At 39.6% G+C, this 21,530-nt stretch overlaps 1 protein-coding gene across 3 annotated transcripts in view; it reads right to left on the bottom strand.

The window, feature by feature from the left end:
* Positions 1-21,530, bottom strand: part of ST6GALNAC3 (ST6 N-acetylgalactosaminide alpha-2,6-sialyltransferase 3) — a 352,495-nt gene that overhangs the window by 277,118 nt on the left and 53,847 nt on the right. The window contains exon 2 of one of the 3 annotated variants that reach the window (XM_064372519.1): positions 19,156-19,273. The exons of the other annotated variants lie outside the window; for them this stretch is intronic. Coding sequence (XP_064228589.1) covers positions 19,156-19,248 — 93 coding nt within the window. The 5' untranslated portion in view covers positions 19,249-19,273. The remainder of the gene's footprint in view (positions 1-19,155; positions 19,274-21,530) is intronic. 3 annotated transcript variants of the gene reach the window in all.

Below are 21,530 nucleotides of genomic sequence, written 5' to 3'. Positions count from 1 at the left end.
CTTGAGCTGAAGAAATCTGATTCAAACTAATGCTTTTAAAATGTCATTCAAAAGACATTTTCATGTTCTTTTTCTTAATATTATTAACTGTCAGTAGTTATTCCTTTAAAAAGTAAAGCTTAAATATTCCTTTTTGAACGTGATGCCTAGTAAATCTTGTAAGGGAGCTAAAATCACGATAAAATTTACCTATTTTAAGCTTGTTTGAAAATTTGGATTTTGAGCCAGGAACAGCGATGTGCACCTGTCATCTTAGCTACTTAGGAGGCTGAGAAGGAAAGATCACTCAAGCCCAGGAGTTCAAGTCCTGCCTGGGTAACACAGGGAGACTCTGCTGCTTAACAAAACCCTTTTCTTTAAAAATCTGGATTCTGAAATGAGCTAGATTTTCTCTTGAAATTTTTATGTTGAAAAAAATTTAAACCAACAGAAATGTTATATGAATAATGCATTAGAGTGAATAATTTCTAATACAGTCAATTTTCACATTTTTCTAAGCAACATTATAAAATCAATCCAGTATATAATTTTTCAACTTTTATATAGAACTTAGAAACTTTAAACACAGCTATAGAATAGAACACTAGCAACCTTGACAATGAAAAAGGAAAAAAAAAAACATAGGGGAGCAAATACCCTCATTCTGCTGGACAGACAAGAGACACTGTCTCAAGGTGATGCAACGAGAGAGATCTAAGTTTGTTATTTAAAACTACAAAAAGAAACAACAGAAGAACCAAAATACCAACATTAATGATCCAACTTTTGGACAGAGAGAAGCAGATACAAAGAAGTATGAGCTAAATCCTCCTTCTTCATAGAGGGGAGTCAATAAATAATGTCTGAAGTTGGTAAATCAAAGAATAGTCAAATAAGAAAATAGAGTAGGATGGTTCTGTCTCGAAGTATTAATTTAGTTGTTTTCTGTGCATTTCCCTGCAAATCTTTTGGTTCATTTTCCTCCTGCCATGTCACTCTCAATCCTTACCAAGGGGGAAAACAAAAATTCAAAAAGCCAGACTAAGAGGCTTTCAGGGTGTTTTTTCTTGGAGAGCCCAGAACATAGAGAAACGTACAAGAAAAGGCAAGAGGCAGCCACTGAAGGAGAACAGAAGAAATCCTGAAGAGATGCAAAGGATATTGCCTCCCACACAGGTCTGGAAAGCAGTGCATGCAAAAGGGACTTAGAAGATGAGCTGTCCTCCACAGTGGTCTCCTCCATGCCAGTTTATTCCCCTGGACTACAGATCTGGTATCCAACAGCCACAGACACTTTTAAGAATCCCACTAGAAAAATGGTAAGAGGGAACTCTGCCCCCGACCAAGGTGAATCTAGATTGAACAAGCAGAGAACTTCCCTATGAGAGTCTAGGGGAGGACGCACACCACTGGAACTTGCATTATTTAATGCTACATAGGTAAATATCGGAAAAACTAATTTTTTAAAATTAAGGCTCTGGAGAATATGACTGGGAGAGAACAGAAGCAGCATGGGGAATTGCTGCTTTTTATTTCAACTCTTCTGCACTATTAGATTCTTTACTATGTACATTATTACTTTTGTAAAATTTTAAAGAGAAGATTAAAACTAATGGTTTTCATTACTGAATACATACTATCAGCCAGGCACTCTGCTAGGTGCATTAAATATGTTCTCTCACTTAGTCTTCAAAACCGTTAAGTATTGTATATGTAAAGCCATAACCAGAGTGGCTGGCACATTGTTAAAGCTCAATATTGATTTAATGAGTGAATTACTAAATGCATGCACAACACATGTCTATAGGCATGCATGCATCAATGAATAGATGCTGTAGGAAAAGCTTCAAGAGATTTGGGAACTGCAATCTTCTCCACCAACCACCTGCCCATATATAAGATCATTCTGCCTGGATTGCATAAAATTGGCATCAGCATTTTCAAAGTTCTTGGTTTTCAGGAAAGGAAAAAAGTTAGAAAATCTATCATACAACGATAATTTCAATTTCTGTAGCCTTGCCCTGTCTCGGAAGTTCTCAGCCTCCAGTGGTTTGGAAGACAGGAGGTTCATCCTGGCACGGAAAACCTTAAATTAGAGTGAATAAATGGAGAGTTGGCATAGTACTTCAGAAAGGTTGCCAACCTCTGCTCAGCTGCCTTTTCCACATCAATTCTCACGTGCAAAGGAAATCAGAATGCACAAGTTACTGGGAAAGATACTTACACATTTGGAAATATACAAAAATCACAGGTGATCTCTCACACTAAATGAGACTTTCAGGGTAAATCAACAGGGTCAGAAAGTGCAGAAGACAATAAAACAGATGAGACCAGTCACTACTAAACAATTAAGTTATCTCTGTCTGTACCATAGTACAGAAAGTTAGAAAATAAACAGTAGAGGCCATTTTTTTTCTTTTTCTTTTTTTTTAGTTGTACTTTAGGTTCTGGGGTACATGTGCAGATCATGCAGGATTGTTGCATAGGTACACATGTGGCAATGTGGTTTGCTGCCTCCATCCCCCCGTCACCTACATCTGGCATTCCTCCCCATGTTATACCTCCTTGACCTCCCCAGTCCCCGCTGTCCCTACCTTGGTACCCCCAACAGACCACAGTGTGTGATGTTCCCCTCCCTGTGTCCCTGTGTTCTCATTGTTCAACAACCGCCTATGAGTGAGAACATGAGGTGTTTGCTTTTCTGTTCTTGTGTCAGTTTGCGAGAATGATGGTTTTGCTAGAAAATTCCATTTGACCCAGCAATCCCATTACTGGGTATATACCCAAAGGATTTTAAATCACTCTATTATAAAGACACATGCACACATATGTTCATAGCGGCACTGTTTACAATAGCAAACACCTGGAATCAACCCAAATGCCCATTGACGATAGTCTCGACAAGGAAAATGTGGCACATGTACACCATGGAATACTATGCAGCCATAAAAAATCATGACTTCGTGTCCTTTTTAGGGACATGGATGAATCTGGAGGTCATTTTTCAGTTGCATTCTGTGTAGGCTATTTTAATTTGTGGGGGTCTCTAAGAATAAAATACCCTTCATGGTAAACACTTGCTTTCAGAACTTCTAGGTGGTAGGCTTCTAGGAAAAACCAGTAGTAGTATTATACAATTACTACCAGAGTGTGCCAAGGAAGTATTAAAATCAAACATTGACAATAGAACTTCAAAGTTTCGTTTTCTTTATTAAGTTCCTAAAATGAAAGTCAGTCTTAAATCATAATAACCAATATTTATTAAACACCATGGACCATACTAAGCACTTTTACATGCATTATTGCATTTACTCCTCAAAATAGTCTCTGAGATAAGAGGTATTCATATGGCCTCACTTTGTTGGTAGGTTAAGCAACTTTCCAACATCATAGAGCTAATAAGTGATAGAGCAAGAGCTTGAACCCAGGACGTCTGACTCCAGAACCACTGATGTTAAACACTGTGATATACTTTTCCTATATTTAGTAAGCAAAAGTACAGTAAAACTTATAAGCAGTCAATATCATCAGAAGTAGCAGCATAGAAACTAGGTATCTGGTAGGGTTTTCCAAGATTAAATAGCTTAGATACCACCAATTGCTTTCTAGGAGAACATCTATATTATGTAAGTATTGTATTGTATTCTATTATATATATAAAACCCTATTCCCACACAAATACATAGGGGGCATGCATCAAAGATATATTAAAATCATTAATAAAGGAACTAATAAAATAAAGTAGATTCAAGAAGAATGCAAGAAATTGAGATAGGTAGGAAAGTAAGTGGGTGGATAGATCAATGGATGGCTGGGGAAGAGTTTGCTGGAATATTTTTTAGTCATATAACCAAAACTGCTTAATAGTCTAAAGGGCAATAAAACCCTAACATTTTATTCTCTACTGTTTTATTCTCTATTGTTAGAAATCATTTGTCTCTCTATTGGACAGCAGTGATTTGCATCTTATTAATTTTCTACATGCTAACATCTACTTTGCAGAGGCTAGACTGTAATCAATGGTAAATTTTAAGCTGAACAAAATTACATTGTCTGACAGAGTGACATGACCCTTAGGACGGCTCATTAGAGAATGGTGTGGCATAACAGTGAAAGGATATGCAGGAAGCTTTTGTCCTATTTCCAAATGTAGATGTTCATTCTTAAAAGAAAATAATAATGGATTAACAGATACAATTTCAACTAAAACTTTCTCTACATGTATATACTAAGTAAACTTCATAATCATAATAAGAGTAATTTATTTAGTGTTTATTGAATCTTTACATTTCAGGTACTATTCTAAGAACAGTGTAAACATTCCCTTATTTAGTTTTTAAGTCAACTCTAAGGGTAGGCATTATTCCCATTTATCCAACCCCATTTCATGTAGAAGGAACTGGGGACTCAGGAGCATTACGTAACTTGGCCAAGGTCTCAGAACTAAGTAATGGCACAGTAGGAATTGGAAGCCACATCTATGTCGCAAAACTTACATCCTTAACCACCACATATCATACACCACTGCCTCTGTAGCTGTGCAGTACAGCCAGAGTCAATCGTACAAGTCAAGCTTTAGGCAAGTGCATTTCTATCCACCTTGCCTTACAGTCCATGTTTTGCTTTACACGATTACGTCTGCCTTATAGTCCCGTCTTGCTTTCCACAATTACATCTGCATTGATCTTGAGTGAGCACTGAGCACAGAAAGGCATCTCCTGAAATGCCAACCTACCCTTTGGGACAGGTGTACTAACAGTGTGGAAAGCCACTGGGGAATCCTCTAGCACAGTGGTTGAAGGCATGGGCCTTGGACATGGGCATAGCTCTATTTGAAGCCTGGCTTTACACCTCCTGTCTGTGACCTTGGAAAATTTATTTATCGGATGTGAGCTTTTCTTCCCCACCTCTGCAATGGAAGAAAAAACAGTATCCAGCTTCTAGGGCTATTATGAGGATATAGTAAGTGCTGACTATGTATGAATCAAGAAGAAAGCTGACATAGTCCCTGTACTCATAATTTGCAGTTAAAAGACAAACAGTTAGCATAAAATAATATTATACTCCTGGTGGTGATAAGTAGTATAGAAAAAATTAAAGCAAAGTGACGGAGTAGTTAGCAGGAAGAAGAGATGGCAGTGGGGGCTGACATTTTATACAGGTGGTCATGGGAGACTTTTGCTTAAGAAGCAAAGGAAGAAGGCCCCCCAAGGATGTAAGGGAGAGGGTCAGAAGGACATAGAAGAGAAGACTTTTCCAGGCAAAACAATAGCCAGTGCAAAGGCCCTCAGGCAGGACAACCAGTTTGATCAAAAATAGCAAGGAGACTAGTATATGTGAAATGGAGGGAGCGAGAGAGAGAGAGAGTGGGAGGGACATACTGTCAAAGTTGGGGCTGAAGAATGGGCCCTGCTTGGAGGAAAGGGTGGGGAGCAGATCCCCATCCTTTTACTCGGAGTAAGATGAGAGGTGACTGAAGAATTCTGAGCATAGGATAAAATTCGCCTTCAACCAAAAGAATCATGTGAAGGAGATAACATATGCAAAGGTCTTAGCATAGTGTTTAATAAACTTTCTTGTGTTATTATTTGTATCATTAGAAATACTATTTCAAGATAGAGCCACTATACCACGGTAGGTTTTAATAGACCTCACTGTGAACATGTTTTCAACAGGTAAAACTATGCCAACATCTAACAGGCTGTTTACCCACTGCCTCTCTTCTCCCTTGTTCTTTCATTCATTCTCTTATCTCCTGTCTTCTCTTCTCTTGCCCCTTTCCTGTCTCTCTGTGTCTCTGTCTTCTCTTCTCCAGCCTTGATTTCTCTTTTCTTCCTTGCTATTCCATTGTTCTGCTTTCTATGAGTAAAAGGAATTCAAAAAGTCTTTTTTCAAAATTAGTCAATAGCTTTAAAATGAGAAAGGTAAAGAGGCAAATGATGACAGCGTCTCCTCATCACTGTCTGGTGGAGAAGGAGCCTGATGTCACAAGCAGGGTGATGGTGTGCCTGCTTGCTGCACCCACAAATGGTAAGGAGGCTAGCCTCATGGTGGCAGAGAGGCAATCAGCTAGGGATCAACATGAGTTGGTTACGGATTAATCAGATGTCCCTTGTAAGCCAGAGCCAAGGATCCTGAGGGTCTAGGAAGACAGGTAGGACTTGATGGGGCATGAGGAAATGGTAGAGCTAGCTGTAGTGTGTGCAGAGGAAGGCCGGACACAGGCACTGAGAGAAACATGGGGAGCCCCAACAGGGCAGTAGGGAAACATTAGACATCACCTTCTCCTAACTCAACATTTCACAGCTCCCACCTCGCTCGGTGTGCTTAGGAAAAAAGAGACAGGGAAGTACCCAAGAATGATATTTACTCAGCCTTTACTATGTATCAGCATGGAACTTCTTTTAGTATATATTTTTCTCATTCAAATCTAACAACCTTGGAGAGTATAGCATATTCTTCCAAACCTGGCAGTTTTCAAAATTCCGTATCTTTCTTCTATATCACATTCGCTCCCCAGGGGCAAAAATAAATAGCTTAGTATAGCAGGAATCATATTCATTGAGTATCTACTATGTGCCAGTTACTCCTCTAAGCACTAGAGATACAGTCATCATGAACAAAATGGATAAAACCAGTTCCTTATAGGGCTTATATTCTAGCGATGGAGACAGACATTCAACCAGGCAAATTAGTAAGTGAAAAAGTATGTCAGAGATTTGTAATACCTGGGGAGAAAAAAAAAATGCAGAGAAAAAGACTATGAAATGTGGTCAGGAGGATGGGGGATCAGGAAAGATCTCTTTAGAAGCATAAGAATGAAAGCGTTTCTTTAGATCATGTGACTCGGTAAATCAAAATCTCCTTTTTAAACACAGGCTTTCATATCTTCCCAGAAGAGCCAAAGTAAAAATTGTTTCTGTTCCTAGCCCATAACAATATACTTGGCTCCCCCTCATCGTTGAGGTCTCAGATTAAATCTCAGCAAGGCCATCCCTGGCTACTCACCCTTTATCTGTCAGTCATAACTCTAGCAGAATATCATGTCTGTTTCTTTCATAACACTTTTGACAATTTGTAACTCAAGTGCATATTTGTTCATTTGCATATCTGTCTATGCCACCATTTATATTATGAATTCCAGGAGCCCAGAATAGGGTCTTGTCCCATACTTGCCCCCTGTCCAATCCTTAGCTCAATGCCTGACATCTAGTGGATACCACAACTCTTTGATGAATACATAAATAAATATTCCACTTGAAGCAATTCTCATAGGTTGCCTTAATTCTTCTGTTCAAACTATTTTATAATTCTTTTTTCCTAGTATGTTTATCATATAATAGAAGGGAATCCTGCTATTCTGTGGCATTAGCATGCTATCAAGGCTTTATGAAAATAAAAGACAAAGAATATCAAAGCATTTTGAAGCTAGAAGAACTTGTTTTGTCTTCACTTTACCTTTGTACTCAGTGGGGTTTTGCTTCAGATGTTGAGGAGAAGAAAGAAATAGTAAGATAGGAATTTCTTCTAACCTTGGGGACAGAGGAAGCTGCCTGCACATCAGCATTTGACAGACCATGGTTCCAAAGGGTTTTTCTAGTTGTTCATCCTGGCAGCATGCCTGGTTTATTTCTGCCCTAGACTACTTTCCCAGGCTTTCTAGGATACAGACTCAGCTCCCACAGAACTCAGAGTACACACTGATCTGACGGTCTTTTCATTTTTATTTCTCCTGATATGGAGCTACCTATCTTGTCCAGCCTTCCTTTATTTTTCTCTTATATTCCCTTCAGACTTCAGAAACAACTGATATAAAAGTTCAGATTATATAAAAGAGGTTCTGTCACTGAAAGAGCTCCTAAAGATGTCCACCTTCCTTTTGTTACTATGAGTCTAAAAACAGAGTTTGCCCACTAAGACAATAACAAGTACACATTAATATTTCAGTTCTGAAAAATGCAGGCATTTGTTTTATCAAAAAAAATAGAAAAAAACTAGAAGAAAACCTAAGAAATACTCTGGTAGACATTGGCCGTGGCAAATAAGTTATGATAAAGATCCCTAAAGCAAATGCAACAAAATTAACAATAGACAAATGGGACTGAATTAAGCAGATGGGCTTCTGCACTGCAAAAGAAATGATCAACAGAGTAAACAGACAACCTATGAAATGGGAGAAAATATTTGCATCTATGCATCTGACAAAGGACTAATATCCAGAATCTATAAGAAACTTAAACAAATCAACAAGAAAAAAACTCACAAATAACCCCATTAAAAAGTGGGCAAAGGAACTGAACAGACACTTCTCAAAAGAAGACATACAAGTGGCCAACAAATATATGAAAAAAAGCTCAACATTGCTAGTCATCAGAGAGATGCAAATCCAGACTGCAAAGAGACACCATCTCATACCAATCAGAATGGCTACTATTAAAAAATCAAAAAATAACACAGGTTAGTGAGGTTGCAGAGAAAAGGAAAAGCTTATACACTGTTGGTGGGAATGCAAACTAGTTCAGCCACGGTGAACAGGCAATCTACAGAATGGGAGAAAATTTTTGCAGTCTAGCCATCTGACAAAGGCTAATATCCATAATCTACAAGGAATTTAAACAAATTTACAAGAAAACAACAAACAACCCTATCAAAAAGTAGGCAAAGGGTATGAAAAGACACTTCTCAAAAGAAGACACATATGCAGCCATAAACACATGAAAAAAAGTACATCATCACAGGTCATTAGAGAAATGCAAATGAAAATCACAATGAGATACCATCTCATGCCAGTTAGAATGGTGATCATTAAAATGTTAGGAGACAACAGATGCTGAAGAGGATGCAGAGAAATAGGAATGCTTTTAAACTGTTGGTGGGAGTATAAATTAGTTCAACCATTGTGGAAGACAGTGTGGTGATTCCTCAAGGATCTAGAACTAGAAATACCATTTGACCCAGCAATCCCATTACTGGGTATATATCCAAATGATTATAAATCATCTACTATAAAGACACATGCACACATATGTTTATTGCAGCACTATTCACAATAGCAAAGACTTGGAACCAACTCAAATGCTCATCAATGATAAACTGGATAAAGAAAACGTGGCACATATAAACCATGGAATACTACACAGCCATAAAAAAGGATGAGGTCATGTCCTTTGCAGGGACACAGCTAAAGCTGGAAACCATCATTCTCAGCAAACTAACACAGGAACAGGAAACCAAACACTGCATGTTCTCATTCATAAGTGGGAGTTGAACAATGAGAATACATGGACACACGGAGGGCAACATCACATAGCGGGGCCTGACAGAGGTGGAGGGCTAGGGGAGGGATAGCATTAGGAGAAATACCTAATGTAGGTGATGGGTTGATGGGTGCAGCAAATCACCATGGCACATGTATACCTATGTAACAAACCTGCACATTCTGCACATATATCCCAGAACCTAAAGTGTAATAAAAAAGGAAAAAAAAAAAAAGAAAAGCCATTTGGAGATTTCTCAAAGAACTAAAAGTAGAATTACCATTCAGTCAGCAATCCTATTACTGGGTATATACCCAAAGACACCTGCACTAGTATGCGTATCACAGCACTATTCACAATAGCAAAGACATGGAATCCACCCAGGTACCCATCAACAGCGAATTAGCAAAGAAAATGTATGACGTACACACCATGGAATACCATGCAGCCATTTTAAAAAAATTAAATAAGGTCATTTGTAGCAATATGGATGCAGCTAGAGGCCATTATTCTAAGTGAATTAATACAGAAACAGAAAACTAAATACTGCATATTATCACTTACAAGTGGGAGCTAAACATTGGGTCCACACGGACACACAAAGATAGGGACATTAAACACTGGGGACTCTATCAACAACCAAAACAGGGGAGGGAGGAAGGGGCCAAGGCTTGAAAAACTACCTGCAGGGCTCTCTATTCACTACTTGGGCAACAGAATCATTAGAAGCCAAATCCTAGTATGGCGCAATGTATCCATATAATAAACCTCTACCTGTAGCACCTGAATCTAAAATTAAAAATACATTTTTTTAAGTAAGGAGAAACAGCCTAAAGAAACTCATTTAGAAAAAAGAATCTAACATGAGAAATTAATATACAAAATACTTTTCAGTTACAAATGGATTCTTCAGCATAAAATAGGATGAAATACATACACAATATCTATGGCCTTCCCTTGGTCATTTGAAGATAAGAAATACAAAATGAGCTGAAAGAGCTCCTTCAGCCTAAGGTTTTAATGGGCCAGCTTTAGATTCTGAGAGACGTCCAGATGCCTCATACTCAACCTTCTCTAATCCCCACCCTAGCTTCCACGGGAAGTCCTACTCCCAAACACAAGGACGTGCAGCATTTTAGCATTTTAATTTTCTCAGCCTTTTGTAAAAACTAGACCATTTCACCACCTGTCTTGGAAAAGAAGTATATGGATTATATGTCAAATATTTCAATCTCATCCTTTGGCAGATTAGCTGCTGGCAAGGCTGGGTATCAGTGGTTGTCCTGACTGCTTCTCTCTGGGCCCTAGCGAGGCAGGGGTTGAGGTCTTTGAATTCCTTGATGATTTCTCTCTTTGTATGCCTCCATGACAGACAAGCTGACTGCTCTGGGCCCCCTTTGGCTTGTGGGGAGCACCCTTCTGCACCACAGGGTTGTAAGGACCACAGCAGCAATGATGTCTCCGCCACTTGAAGGTTTGCCACTGTGAAGGACACACATAGTCATCATCAGCTCCTTGCTGGGAAAATACTCCTATTTCTAGGCCTCTGTGCATAATTTCCAGGATCTTAGGCCAACAGCTGTTTCCCCTTCACATTCATATAGACCAAAAATGAAGGTCACTCTACACATTCCTTGGCAGCCCCCAAAATGCACTCTGAGGGACCATAGCAATGATGATTAATACTTGTACAGTGTTTTGAAATTCACCAGAGGGTTTCATTCATGTTACCCTAAATTCTCATACCAGCATTGTGAGGTCATTACTATCATTATCAACACTGGTTCCCTTGTTCTTTGAATCTCGGAATCAAGCTCCTAGCTCAGGGGACGTATTCTTGCTGTTTCCCCTACTACAAATAGTCTTCCTTTGAATATCTGCATTACTCTCTCTCCCACTTCCTTGAGGTTTTTGTTAAATGTCATCTTATCACTGAACCTGCTCTGAATGCTTTGTAAGAAATAGATGTGGACTCCGGTTGCCTTACCCGGCTTCATTTGCCCTCATAACACTTATCACTGTAGATTTATGTATTTTTTGGAAGTTTATTGTCAGTCTCTTGTCACTAGATTAGAGGAGCTGCTTGGTCTCTGTTGTCTACTGGTCTCTCCCAAGTGCCTAGAAGAGCTGACACATAGTAGGCACTCAATAAATGATTGTTGAAAGAACAAAGGAACAAATAAATGAACAACACCTATTTTATAGTGGATGAAGCCCTATTTTATAGTGGGATATTCGAGAGGAAAAATGCCTTTCTTAATGGACTGGTTTATCTTTTATCTTTTATATCTTTTATCTTACGGTTATGGAGGTCATGAGTATAAAATGGGTCTTCAAATCAAGGTGTCAGCAGGAATGTGTTCCTTCTGAATGCTCTAAGGAAGAATCTGATGCTTTGTCTTTTCCAGTTTCTAGGAACTTCCCACATGCCCGGCTCATGGCTCCTTCCTTTAGCTTCACATCATCTTCAAGATCAGCAGCCCTGCATCTTTAAATCTCTGAATCTGACCCTCCTGTCTTCATCTTCTACTTACAAGGACCCCCTCAGAAAATCCAGGGGAAACTTCCCTTCTCAAGATCCTTGACCAAATCACATCTGTAAGTCCCCTTTGCCACGAAAGGTCACAGCTTCCAGGAATTAGGATGTGAGCATCATCTTTGAGAGCCATTATACTGTGTACCACTCTCAACATCGCTCAGTAAACAGCACAGCTGTGACTGTAGCAAAGGTTATGCTACATGGCTAGTTCATCAGAACGCAGGGAAAGGAAGGTTGGGGATGACCTTGAAGACAGGATGGTGACAATGACAGTGCTAGACCTCTTCAGATAAGTGACAGTGGCAGGAGAACTATTCCAGCCTCTCCTACTACACGTGCATCTTGACTCCACCTCAGGTGGATATCTTGGAAGATAATCCTACATAACCAGACATGATGGCCACACCTTATTTCTTTATTTGTCAACAGAAATAATATAAACTTGGCCCCATTTCTTTTGGTCAGAATCGTAAATAGGAATGCTCTAGAGTAGAGCTTCTTAACCTTTTCAGCCAAATAATTCTTCATTAGGGGTAGGGTTGGGGGCCATCTTTTGCATTGTAGGATACTTAGCATCAGTATCATCCTTGGCCTCTACCCTCGTTGCCCACCCTCCCTGTCCAGTTATGACAACCAAAATGTTTCCAGACATCTATAAATATCCCATGGGTGCAAAATCAGCCCAGTTAAGAAGCACTGCTATAGAAGAAGCAGACCTACTTACGCTACATAATACAGCCTCCTGCACAGGGGGCCAGGGACGTCAAGCCTCTGGAGGATCGAGTGTCCAGGAATCTAGAATTATAGGAGTCTTTCTCTTTATCTACATTTATGTGCTCATCATTTATAACACAGGATTCTGGCTGAAATACATTTGGCTGCACTGAGCATAAAGTGCTTCCCCATCCTGCTGGCAAAACATAATTAACCAAATGACAATGGCTTCCATATACACATTGATTCCTGTAATTTCAAGTCTCCATTACTAAATAAATCAACAGCAGAATTATATTTATCAGCAAAAACCTCCTCTCCTGGCAGACTTTTTGTTAAATATATTAATCCTAGAAGAGTAATACTTTCCCTCTGCTTTGCAAAGCAGTCCACCCATAAAAATGTTAATAGCCACAACATCATTTTCAGTATGCTGTTCTTCCATTAGCATACTGTGCAGTTCCCCCACGCAGGGCAGCTGTTGGCTTTCTTAACTATAAGGTCCAAGATGGAGGTAAGTGCTCCATGGAGGGCCACGTGGCTCAAGCAATGCCAGGAGAAAGCCCTGGAGTGCTTGTGTGACCATTAATGCCTTGCCTGGGTATGCACCACTTCACGCAGCCCTTTGGAAATGTCAGTCTGGACCAGGAAAGACAGGAAAGTTGATATCGCCACAGACCCAGTACTAGAGATTGATCCCAATCACATAGGACCAATTTAGGCTCCAAAAGTACCTAGGAAATGTCACAGCCCTCAAGCGTCTTATAAACCCTTAAGATTCTCTCCTGGCTCATGAGTGTTGTTTAGGGCAGGGCTTCTCAAATATGCAAATAAACCTCGTGATCTTGTTAAAATGCAGATTTTCATTCCATAGGTCTGGGCTAGGCCAGGGGATTCCCCATTTCTATCTAGCACCCAGGTGATGGTGACCCCCCAGGGGATTCCCCTTTTCTATCTAGCACCCAGGTGATGGTGACCCCCAGACCACAATTTAAGCATCGAGTACTGCTGCCAACCAGTTTTTAGAGCCCTAACCCTTTAGGGGTTACAAAAAAAAAGTTCTCTTTCCAAGAAGAGGACATCTCTGAATAGAGCACACTGGTTCACTGGGACACCTCACACGCAGAGAAGTTTGTTTGCTGCCTCAGTTACCCTGGATTCCAAGCCCAGCGGGAAGGGTAATTTCCTGCCTATTTCTGTGCCACTCTAATCTCACAATAGCTCCTGCGGTTTGCTAGCACGCACATCTGGCAGCCCTCTTGCCTCTGGGCCAGCAGGCACTAGACTCTAGAGTCTTGCAGAGCCTGGGCGAGCATCCAGTTGCTGACACAGCAGCCAGAGAGTGCTTAGGGAATGCAGGAATGATGTGCTTCTTGTTCAAGGGTGGGGCGGGGGGTAGAGCCTGGCTTCTGCTTAAGCAACAGGAAGGAGCAAATCTGGGGAAAATGAGAGCATCTGGAGATCAGAGGCAGGCCTCTGTGCCTAAGGGACCCACCATCCCTCCTGCCTTGAGTAGATTTGAATAATTGGGGCTGAGCGGCGAATGCAGATGCCCTCTTTGGCCTGTGAACTGAGCCCCGCTTGTCTGTACTCTGGCAGCACATTAGGTCATCTGGAGGAAGTCCTGGCTACTTGCAAATGCAGCTGCTGTTCACAAACACACCACAGACCCAGTGAGGATTGGGAGCAAATAAGGAATCTCTTTTGGATGGCAGGCGGGGTGGATTTCTGCTTAGATTCAGCTGCGATTCCTGAACAAGACTCTCACATGCCCTTTGCCCTTGACCATGTCACCTACCTTTCCCTGGCCTCATAAACTTCTCATCAAACAAGTGGGGATAAAAGGAGTTCCTGTCCACAGAGGTGCTGGGTAGAGCAGCATTGAGCCAGGGAAGAAAAATCCTGGGATGTCTTCACAGCCCTCATCACTCACCAGCTGTTTTAATTCGGACCAGTCATTTAAACTTTTAGTGACTTAGTTTCCTCACCTTAAGCACAGTGATTATCTCATGAATTTCTAATGAAGACTGAATAAGAAATGACTGTGTTGTGAACCGCCCAATGTGCTCAGATTCCATCAATGCCACCGAATCGGATAGAAATACTGAGCCTTATTTCACAAAAAAATACATTACTGTTCGGAATTAGAAGCCACTATACCACTGTCTTGGGATTCACTTATTCAGTAAATTTAAGGGGATTCCATGACAATCATTAGGGAAAAACCGGAAATATTCTGTGCCCTGCAAACCTATACAATACTAAGACACATGTTTTGGGTCAAAGTTAAATTATTCCAAGGAATAATTGAAATAACGCCAAAAAATTCAAGATCACTGAGCTCTAACTTGCTTTTCTCATGTAAATACAATCTCCCCTGCGTTCTCCTTGGTACACTAATGGCACTCTGAGGAAATCCACAGTGAGAAACCACAGCTTCTTCCCAGCCTTCCAGCCTGCTGTGCATTTTAATCTTGCCTCCCATCAGAAAGGCTTTGAGAGTATGACCCTGCCCTTCAGACTCACTTATTATCCTTCTCAGCAATAGGAGTCCTTATTAAAATCCATGCAGTTCATTCAGCTGTGGCACTGCTAGCTGAGTCCAAATTGGAAAACTTGAAAATAGCAAGCAAGAAGAGGAAAACAATTTTACATGGCTCTTTTTAGATCAATAAAGTTAATAATTTTCATCATAAATAAGTCATTCCAGCATGGTTAGAGATATGTGGTCAGTCAACCTAGCCTGGTGCAATATTTTTTATCATAAGAGATATTCATTTGCTTAACAAACATTACTTGAGCATCTATTATATGATGGGCAATGTTTGGTAATTGGAAAACATAATTGGAAAAGGAGATACCAAAAGCCTCAATTAATTACAGCAAATACTTGAATAACATCGTTTTATTCGAGAGCATTTCATTATAATGTTTATGAAGAAAAAAATCAATTCCTTGACAGGGCCACTGTCTGTGTGGAGTTTGTATGTTCTCCCCATGTCTGTGTGGGTTTCCTCTGAATACCAGTTTCTTCCCACATCTCAAAGCTGTGCATGTGAGGTTCACTGGCGTGTCTAAATGGTCCCAGTCTGAGTGTGTGCTTTCCCTGTGCTGAGATGGTGTCTTGTCCCAGGTTGGTTACCACCTTATACCCTGAGCAGCCAGGATAGGCTCCAGCCATCCTCAACGCCGAACTGGAGTAAATGGGTTGGAAAATGAATGAATGAAAAATACAAATTATTGTAAAATAAAAATTTATGAAGTACATAATAATCCTACAAATTCATGACAATAACCTCCAGGTATGGAAGAGCTCAGCAAGCCTGCCCTATTTGTGATTGTTTGTTTACGAACTGCATGGTAAGAGGAGTTGCTTCTTACAATTTTCACTTTGCAAACATTTATCCCCTGATTTAACTTTCCACTGCTGCCACTCACTTATTCATCAAAAATTGGGTAAATGATTCCCTCACTTGTTTGTATTCATTTTTTTAAAGTATACATACAGCTCATATTTATCTCAGGGTTTAATATTAGAAGAGCTTTGGGTCTTTATTTCGAAGTTTGGTGATTGCTTTTGTGACCAGAATCACAGGTGATTCTAAAGCACACCCAGGAGTTATGCATATTCTTAGTATTATTCCAGCTCTTTCAAAGTGCAAATGCAAACTCTTGAAACTGACCTCACATCTACTGAATCAGAAACCCTGGGGCTGGGGCCCATCAATTGGTGTTTTACCTAATCTTTCAGTTTAATCTGACACGTATTAAACTTTCCAGGGTTTCAGCTGTGCTTACATGAGTCTGTTCAGGAAAGATTGCGAAGAATCACTGTAACATATTACCTGCCTACTGTGAGATTACCAACATGATGACCACTTCAAAACAAATACCAGTGAAGATGCTCATAAAGGCATATTGGTGAATCTCATTTCTATGACTGCTCATTTCACTTCATTTGTCCAACACTGCTTTATTTATACTTCTCACATGGTATCTTTTGTTGGATGTATATTATCTTCTACTTCCTCCTAGACATTCTGCATGTAGTATGCATTTAATAATGTGGAAAGATGCCTATATCCAAATCAAAAGGTCTGTGTGTCATTGAATTATTGCATGCTGTTGCGATTTCCACAAAAGCAAAAGGTAAATGGAGAAGTCTCAGCAAAGGATAATTAACATAATCATGGAGATAAAATCATATTGCTTTGAGTTCAAAATAGAGATATATAGTTACACGGCAAGTTTAGAACATCATAAGTGATGTAAATTAGATAAACACGGATTTTTGTTTGGCCAGTGACAGAGAACTATAAAGTGATACCAATGCAGAGAAGTTTGAAAGAAAATAAATTTTTACAATAAGTAAAAGTAAGAACAGTCTTATCCAGTGAATGATAAATAACCATCTTTGAAGGCAAGAGATGGTGTGTTATTAAATGTATTAATCAAGAGGCAGTAATGCTTAATGGTTACACATTCAGATTTTAGATTAGATTGCTTGTGTTCTTCCATCTAAGAGCAATAAAATCTTGGAAAATTAGTCTCTCTGTGCCTCAGCATTCTCATCTATAAAATGGAAAAATAGTACCTACTTTATAGCATTATTGTGAGAAACAAATGAGTTCACACATACAAAATGCCAGTAATCACTGATAAACACTAGCTACTGTAATCAATGTCATATCTTCTTTGTACCTCCTACTGCATCTGGACCAACATTCAAGTATTTATTGACTAAAATTGAAAGATTTTTTAAAAGTCTCATTAATTTTATGGTGTATAGAGAGAGAAGTGAAAGGAAACATGGACAAACAGGGACAAATTCATTGAAGAGTGAGGCAAAAGATAATTTTTTCAATGACTTTGATTAACAGAAAATTTTAACTGATGATGAATATCAAATGAATAATGATGAATATAAAAGCCATAGTTGGCAATTATAAGAAGTTAATATTTGAACTGAATTATAGAAATAAAAATAGAATCTTAAGATATTGCTAAGCACCTCTTCCAAACCAATATGAGAATATATATGATAGCATCCTTATGAGTCTTGGTACAAATACTTCCAGTAATTGAGACCTCACTAGCTGAAAAGATAGCACATTCCAGTTTTGAACAATGTTAATGCCCAGAAAGTTATTACTTATACTGAGCTTAATCTTCCTTTGAACCTTCCAGTCACTAGTCCTAATTCCTGTGATTTTTATGAAATGCAAATCCTGCTGAGCATTCTCACCCATTAAAGTTACCATAATTGAGAAGAACCACACCTCTGTACAAATCTGATCTCACTCTCTCTATGGGTTGAAACAAATACTTTATTGAGACACCACTACTCGCAAGCAGGGAATGGAAGAAGAGACCTGAGATGTAAAGAGGGTCCAGCTTTTCAGGGCCTATGGTGCTATAGAAGGAGCTCTGCACATAAGTGATGGCAATAAATTGCTATAGGTGCTGTGGTTGAAACAGGTATAAGCTACACTAGGAACCTGAGCACACCCACAGGAAGATAACCAGAAAAGACCAAGAAGGTAAATGAGGGGAGGAGCTGGCATTTGAAAATTCAGAAATGTATTAAATATAAAGTATACTGTATAATTTAGAACTCAAAATGATTCAGAATGGGAGAAGCACGAGCACTGTGGGTACAGGGTGCAATGAGAAATGGGCCTGAGAGTGGGTAGATATCAGAATCTGTAGACCGAACGGTTGTAAGGACTACACATGAATTGATTCACAACACAGGCTCTAACCTGATGACCAACTTATCTACCTACTATCTCAGGGGATGTCATCAGCCCTGAAACACTTAGCATAACCCACACATGGTGAAAACCTCACTCATCATGGCCTTCTTTCTTTCTAAGGAAGTGGTATTGACTTTCTCTTACAGTAGACAACTTAAGAGCTTAGTGAAGTTAAGTACCTTATCTCAATCTGAACAATGGGATGAATACAGGAAAATCAATCTCACAATTTGCAGAGTCCCAACTTTTCTAAATATTTGTGTCCCTTTCACAAATTAGATGATGAGAAAAATGAGATGACTGGAAAAAGAAAGTACATGGCATGTCACAACTTCAGGGAATAGAAACTAATAGGATACAGACTCCAGTTGTTGGCATATTATTGATGAAATCCCCAGAAGAACATTCTGCAGGTTCAGCTCCCACAAGACATCTGAGCCAACTGCCTTGTTTTCCCTGGGGGGATTGCCACTGTCATTAACTCTGGTAAGCTCCATTAAAAACTCTAAGTTGATGGAAGATACCCTGCTCACACTAATACACTGCCACAGAACTAACTCTGGGTAAGGAGAATTGTGAGTACAAGGAAATTTATAACACTAATGACTTCAACAAATCTGAGCTGATTAACAGGACGCCATGAACTGAAATCCTTGTGTTCCAATCAATCTTTCGAGAAACTTCACAAATGCACTCTTGAGGGAGAAAAATTCATGAGCTGCTCTAGGCAGGTCTCTACATAGAAAGAGAGGAATAATCAAAAAAGATACAATACACTGGCAAGTAGGGTAATTATTAGCTAGTAATTCTTGAGCTACTACTCTTTTGGCAAATAAATGTCTACATTTACATTAATATTTGTTCCCCATTAGAAGAATCTTGACAGTTTTTCACAGGAAGGACTGCTCACCTGAGACACAAGCTCATCAGAGCAAACGCTACCCTGATTAGCTGGAGGTGGTGAGGAAAACAAGGAGATGAAACACTTCCATGGTAGGACCATTGTGAGAATGAGAACCTGCAAATAACTGGTGAAACAAATGGTTAGTCAGATGAGGAACTGATGACAATCTATCTAGTATTTATATAGATAAGTTGCAGAGCACTTAGGAAATGATGGCTATGGACAGAAGTAATACTAATAAAGTAGCATTTGAGCAGGAAAGGGGAACACAGGTTCTATTCAATCATTACTTAGATAGCTGAAGGATTAAGGAAGCATTTGGATGCTCGCACATCCACTAAGTGACTGCAAATAGGAATATATGTGCATATGTTCCTCTGGGCATTCGTTTGCCTGATTAATTTTTCATTAAAGATAACATAAGCTTCTCCTCATAAGGCATAGAAAAACCCACTTCTTTCTCGGTCCTTTTTTCCATTACTCATTAACAAATAATCTTTCTTAAGCCATCAAACTATGCCGGTTGTTCATCTCCCCCTAGTGGTCGGGGGACACCACTGCATATCTGAGTGACTAAACATTCCCTGGCCATCTTACCAGGATCGCATTCAAAAGAAACGCCAGTACTCTTCCATCATTATCACAGGTATGCTAGATATTGCCTATTGGTACCCAGTATTCATTTTTACCTTCTTCTATGCTTTTCTGCCATCTTACACAGCAGAGGCTGGCAATCTAACACCTACATTTCCCATACTTTCTTGCCATCAGGGTCTTGGATACCATTTAGATTCCGCCTGTGGAATGCACTTCACAAGATTTGAAATACAAGAGGAGATGGAGTCAATATTCCTGTAGCAGTGATATCTACAGGGTGGCCTCTGTCAATTTTGAGATTTTGCACCATTTTCACTGACTAGACACCAGATTTTGGATATGGAAAGAATGACACTTCCAGCAGCCTCCTGTAGTTATCTGACTTTGAGAAAGTTACTCAACTTCCGTATCCCTTAGAATATTCATTTGTAAATGGTGAGATAATAACGGTATCTATTACATAGGGTTGCTTTGAAGACTAAGTGAATATCTGGCAAGAAGATGTTAGCTATTACTGTTGCTGCATATAAACCACTTAGAAGAATGCCTGGCACAGAGACGTGCTCCATAAGGGTTGGCTAAGATAATGATAATTTGAGATCAACAGGATATAGCTAACGCAGGAAGCATTTGATGTCAGAAGACAGAGGACAGTTGTGTGGCACTCAACAAATTACTTGGCCAGGTGGGGTGGCTCATGCCTGTAATCCCAGCACTTTGGAAGGTGGAGGTGAGTGGATCATGAAGTCAGGAGTTCAAGACCAGCCTGACCAACATGGTGAAAGCCCGTTTCTACTAAAAATACAAAAATTTGCCAGGCGTTGTGGTGCATGCCTGTAATCCCAGCTACTCAGGAGACTGAGGCAGGAGAATAGCTTGAACCTGGGAGGCGGAAGTTGCAGTGAGCCAAAATTACAGCACTGTACTCTAGCCTGGGTAACAGAGCAAGACTCTGTCTCAAAAAAAAAAAAAAAAAAAAAAAAAAAAAAAAAAAAAAAAAAAACCTTACTTAACCCTTCTGTGTTTTATTTGTTTAATATTCTCCATTGAACATGGAGAATATAGGCTAAGTATGGTGACTCACACTTGTAATCCCAGCACTTTGGGAGGCCAAGGTGAGTGAATCACCTGAGGTCAGATGTTGAGACCAGCCTGGCCAACATGGCAAAACGTCATCTCTACTGAAAGTACAAAAATTAGCTGGGCTTGGTGGTGCACACCTGTAATTCCAGCTACTTGGGAGGCTGAAGCATGAGAATCGCTTGAAACTGGGAGGTGGAGGTTGCAGTGAGCCGAGATCACACCACTGAATTCCAGCCTACAGCAAGACTCCATCTCAAACAAACAAAAAAAAAAAAAAAGAAAGAAAATGGAGAATATAATCAAGGCCACAAGATTATTTATTAAATAAAATGATATGTCAACAAACTTAGTCAAGCCTAAAAAATGACCTATGTGTTTATAATTATTAGTTATCATTAGGATGTTAAAAGGATTCATGAGAAAGAGCCATGACTGCTAAGGAGGCAAAACAGGCAAACCACCATGGAGGAAATGGTCTTTGGATGGGGTTGTAAGGAATAGGTAGACTTTCCACATGTAGAGATGGCGTAAAGAAGCTTGCCAGTTTGAGCTAAGGCATGAAGTTGAGACACTGAATGGCCAATATAGAATATATTCTTGTTTTTCAAGCATCTTTTTTCTGGCGGTTATACCACATAAGCTTCAAGAAACAGTTAAGAGAAGGAATCCTAAGTGAAATCTCCTAATTGGCTTTCTGCATA

This window comes from Aotus nancymaae, unplaced genomic scaffold (assembly GCF_030222135.1).
Source record: "Aotus nancymaae isolate 86718 unplaced genomic scaffold, 86718_ANA_hifiasm-v0.15.2.pri h1tg000007l, whole genome shotgun sequence".
NCBI lineage: Eukaryota > Metazoa > Chordata > Mammalia > Primates > Aotidae > Aotus > Aotus nancymaae.
The sequence above is the reverse complement of the archived record's forward strand: the minus strand, read 5'-3'. Positions and strand labels throughout refer to the sequence as shown.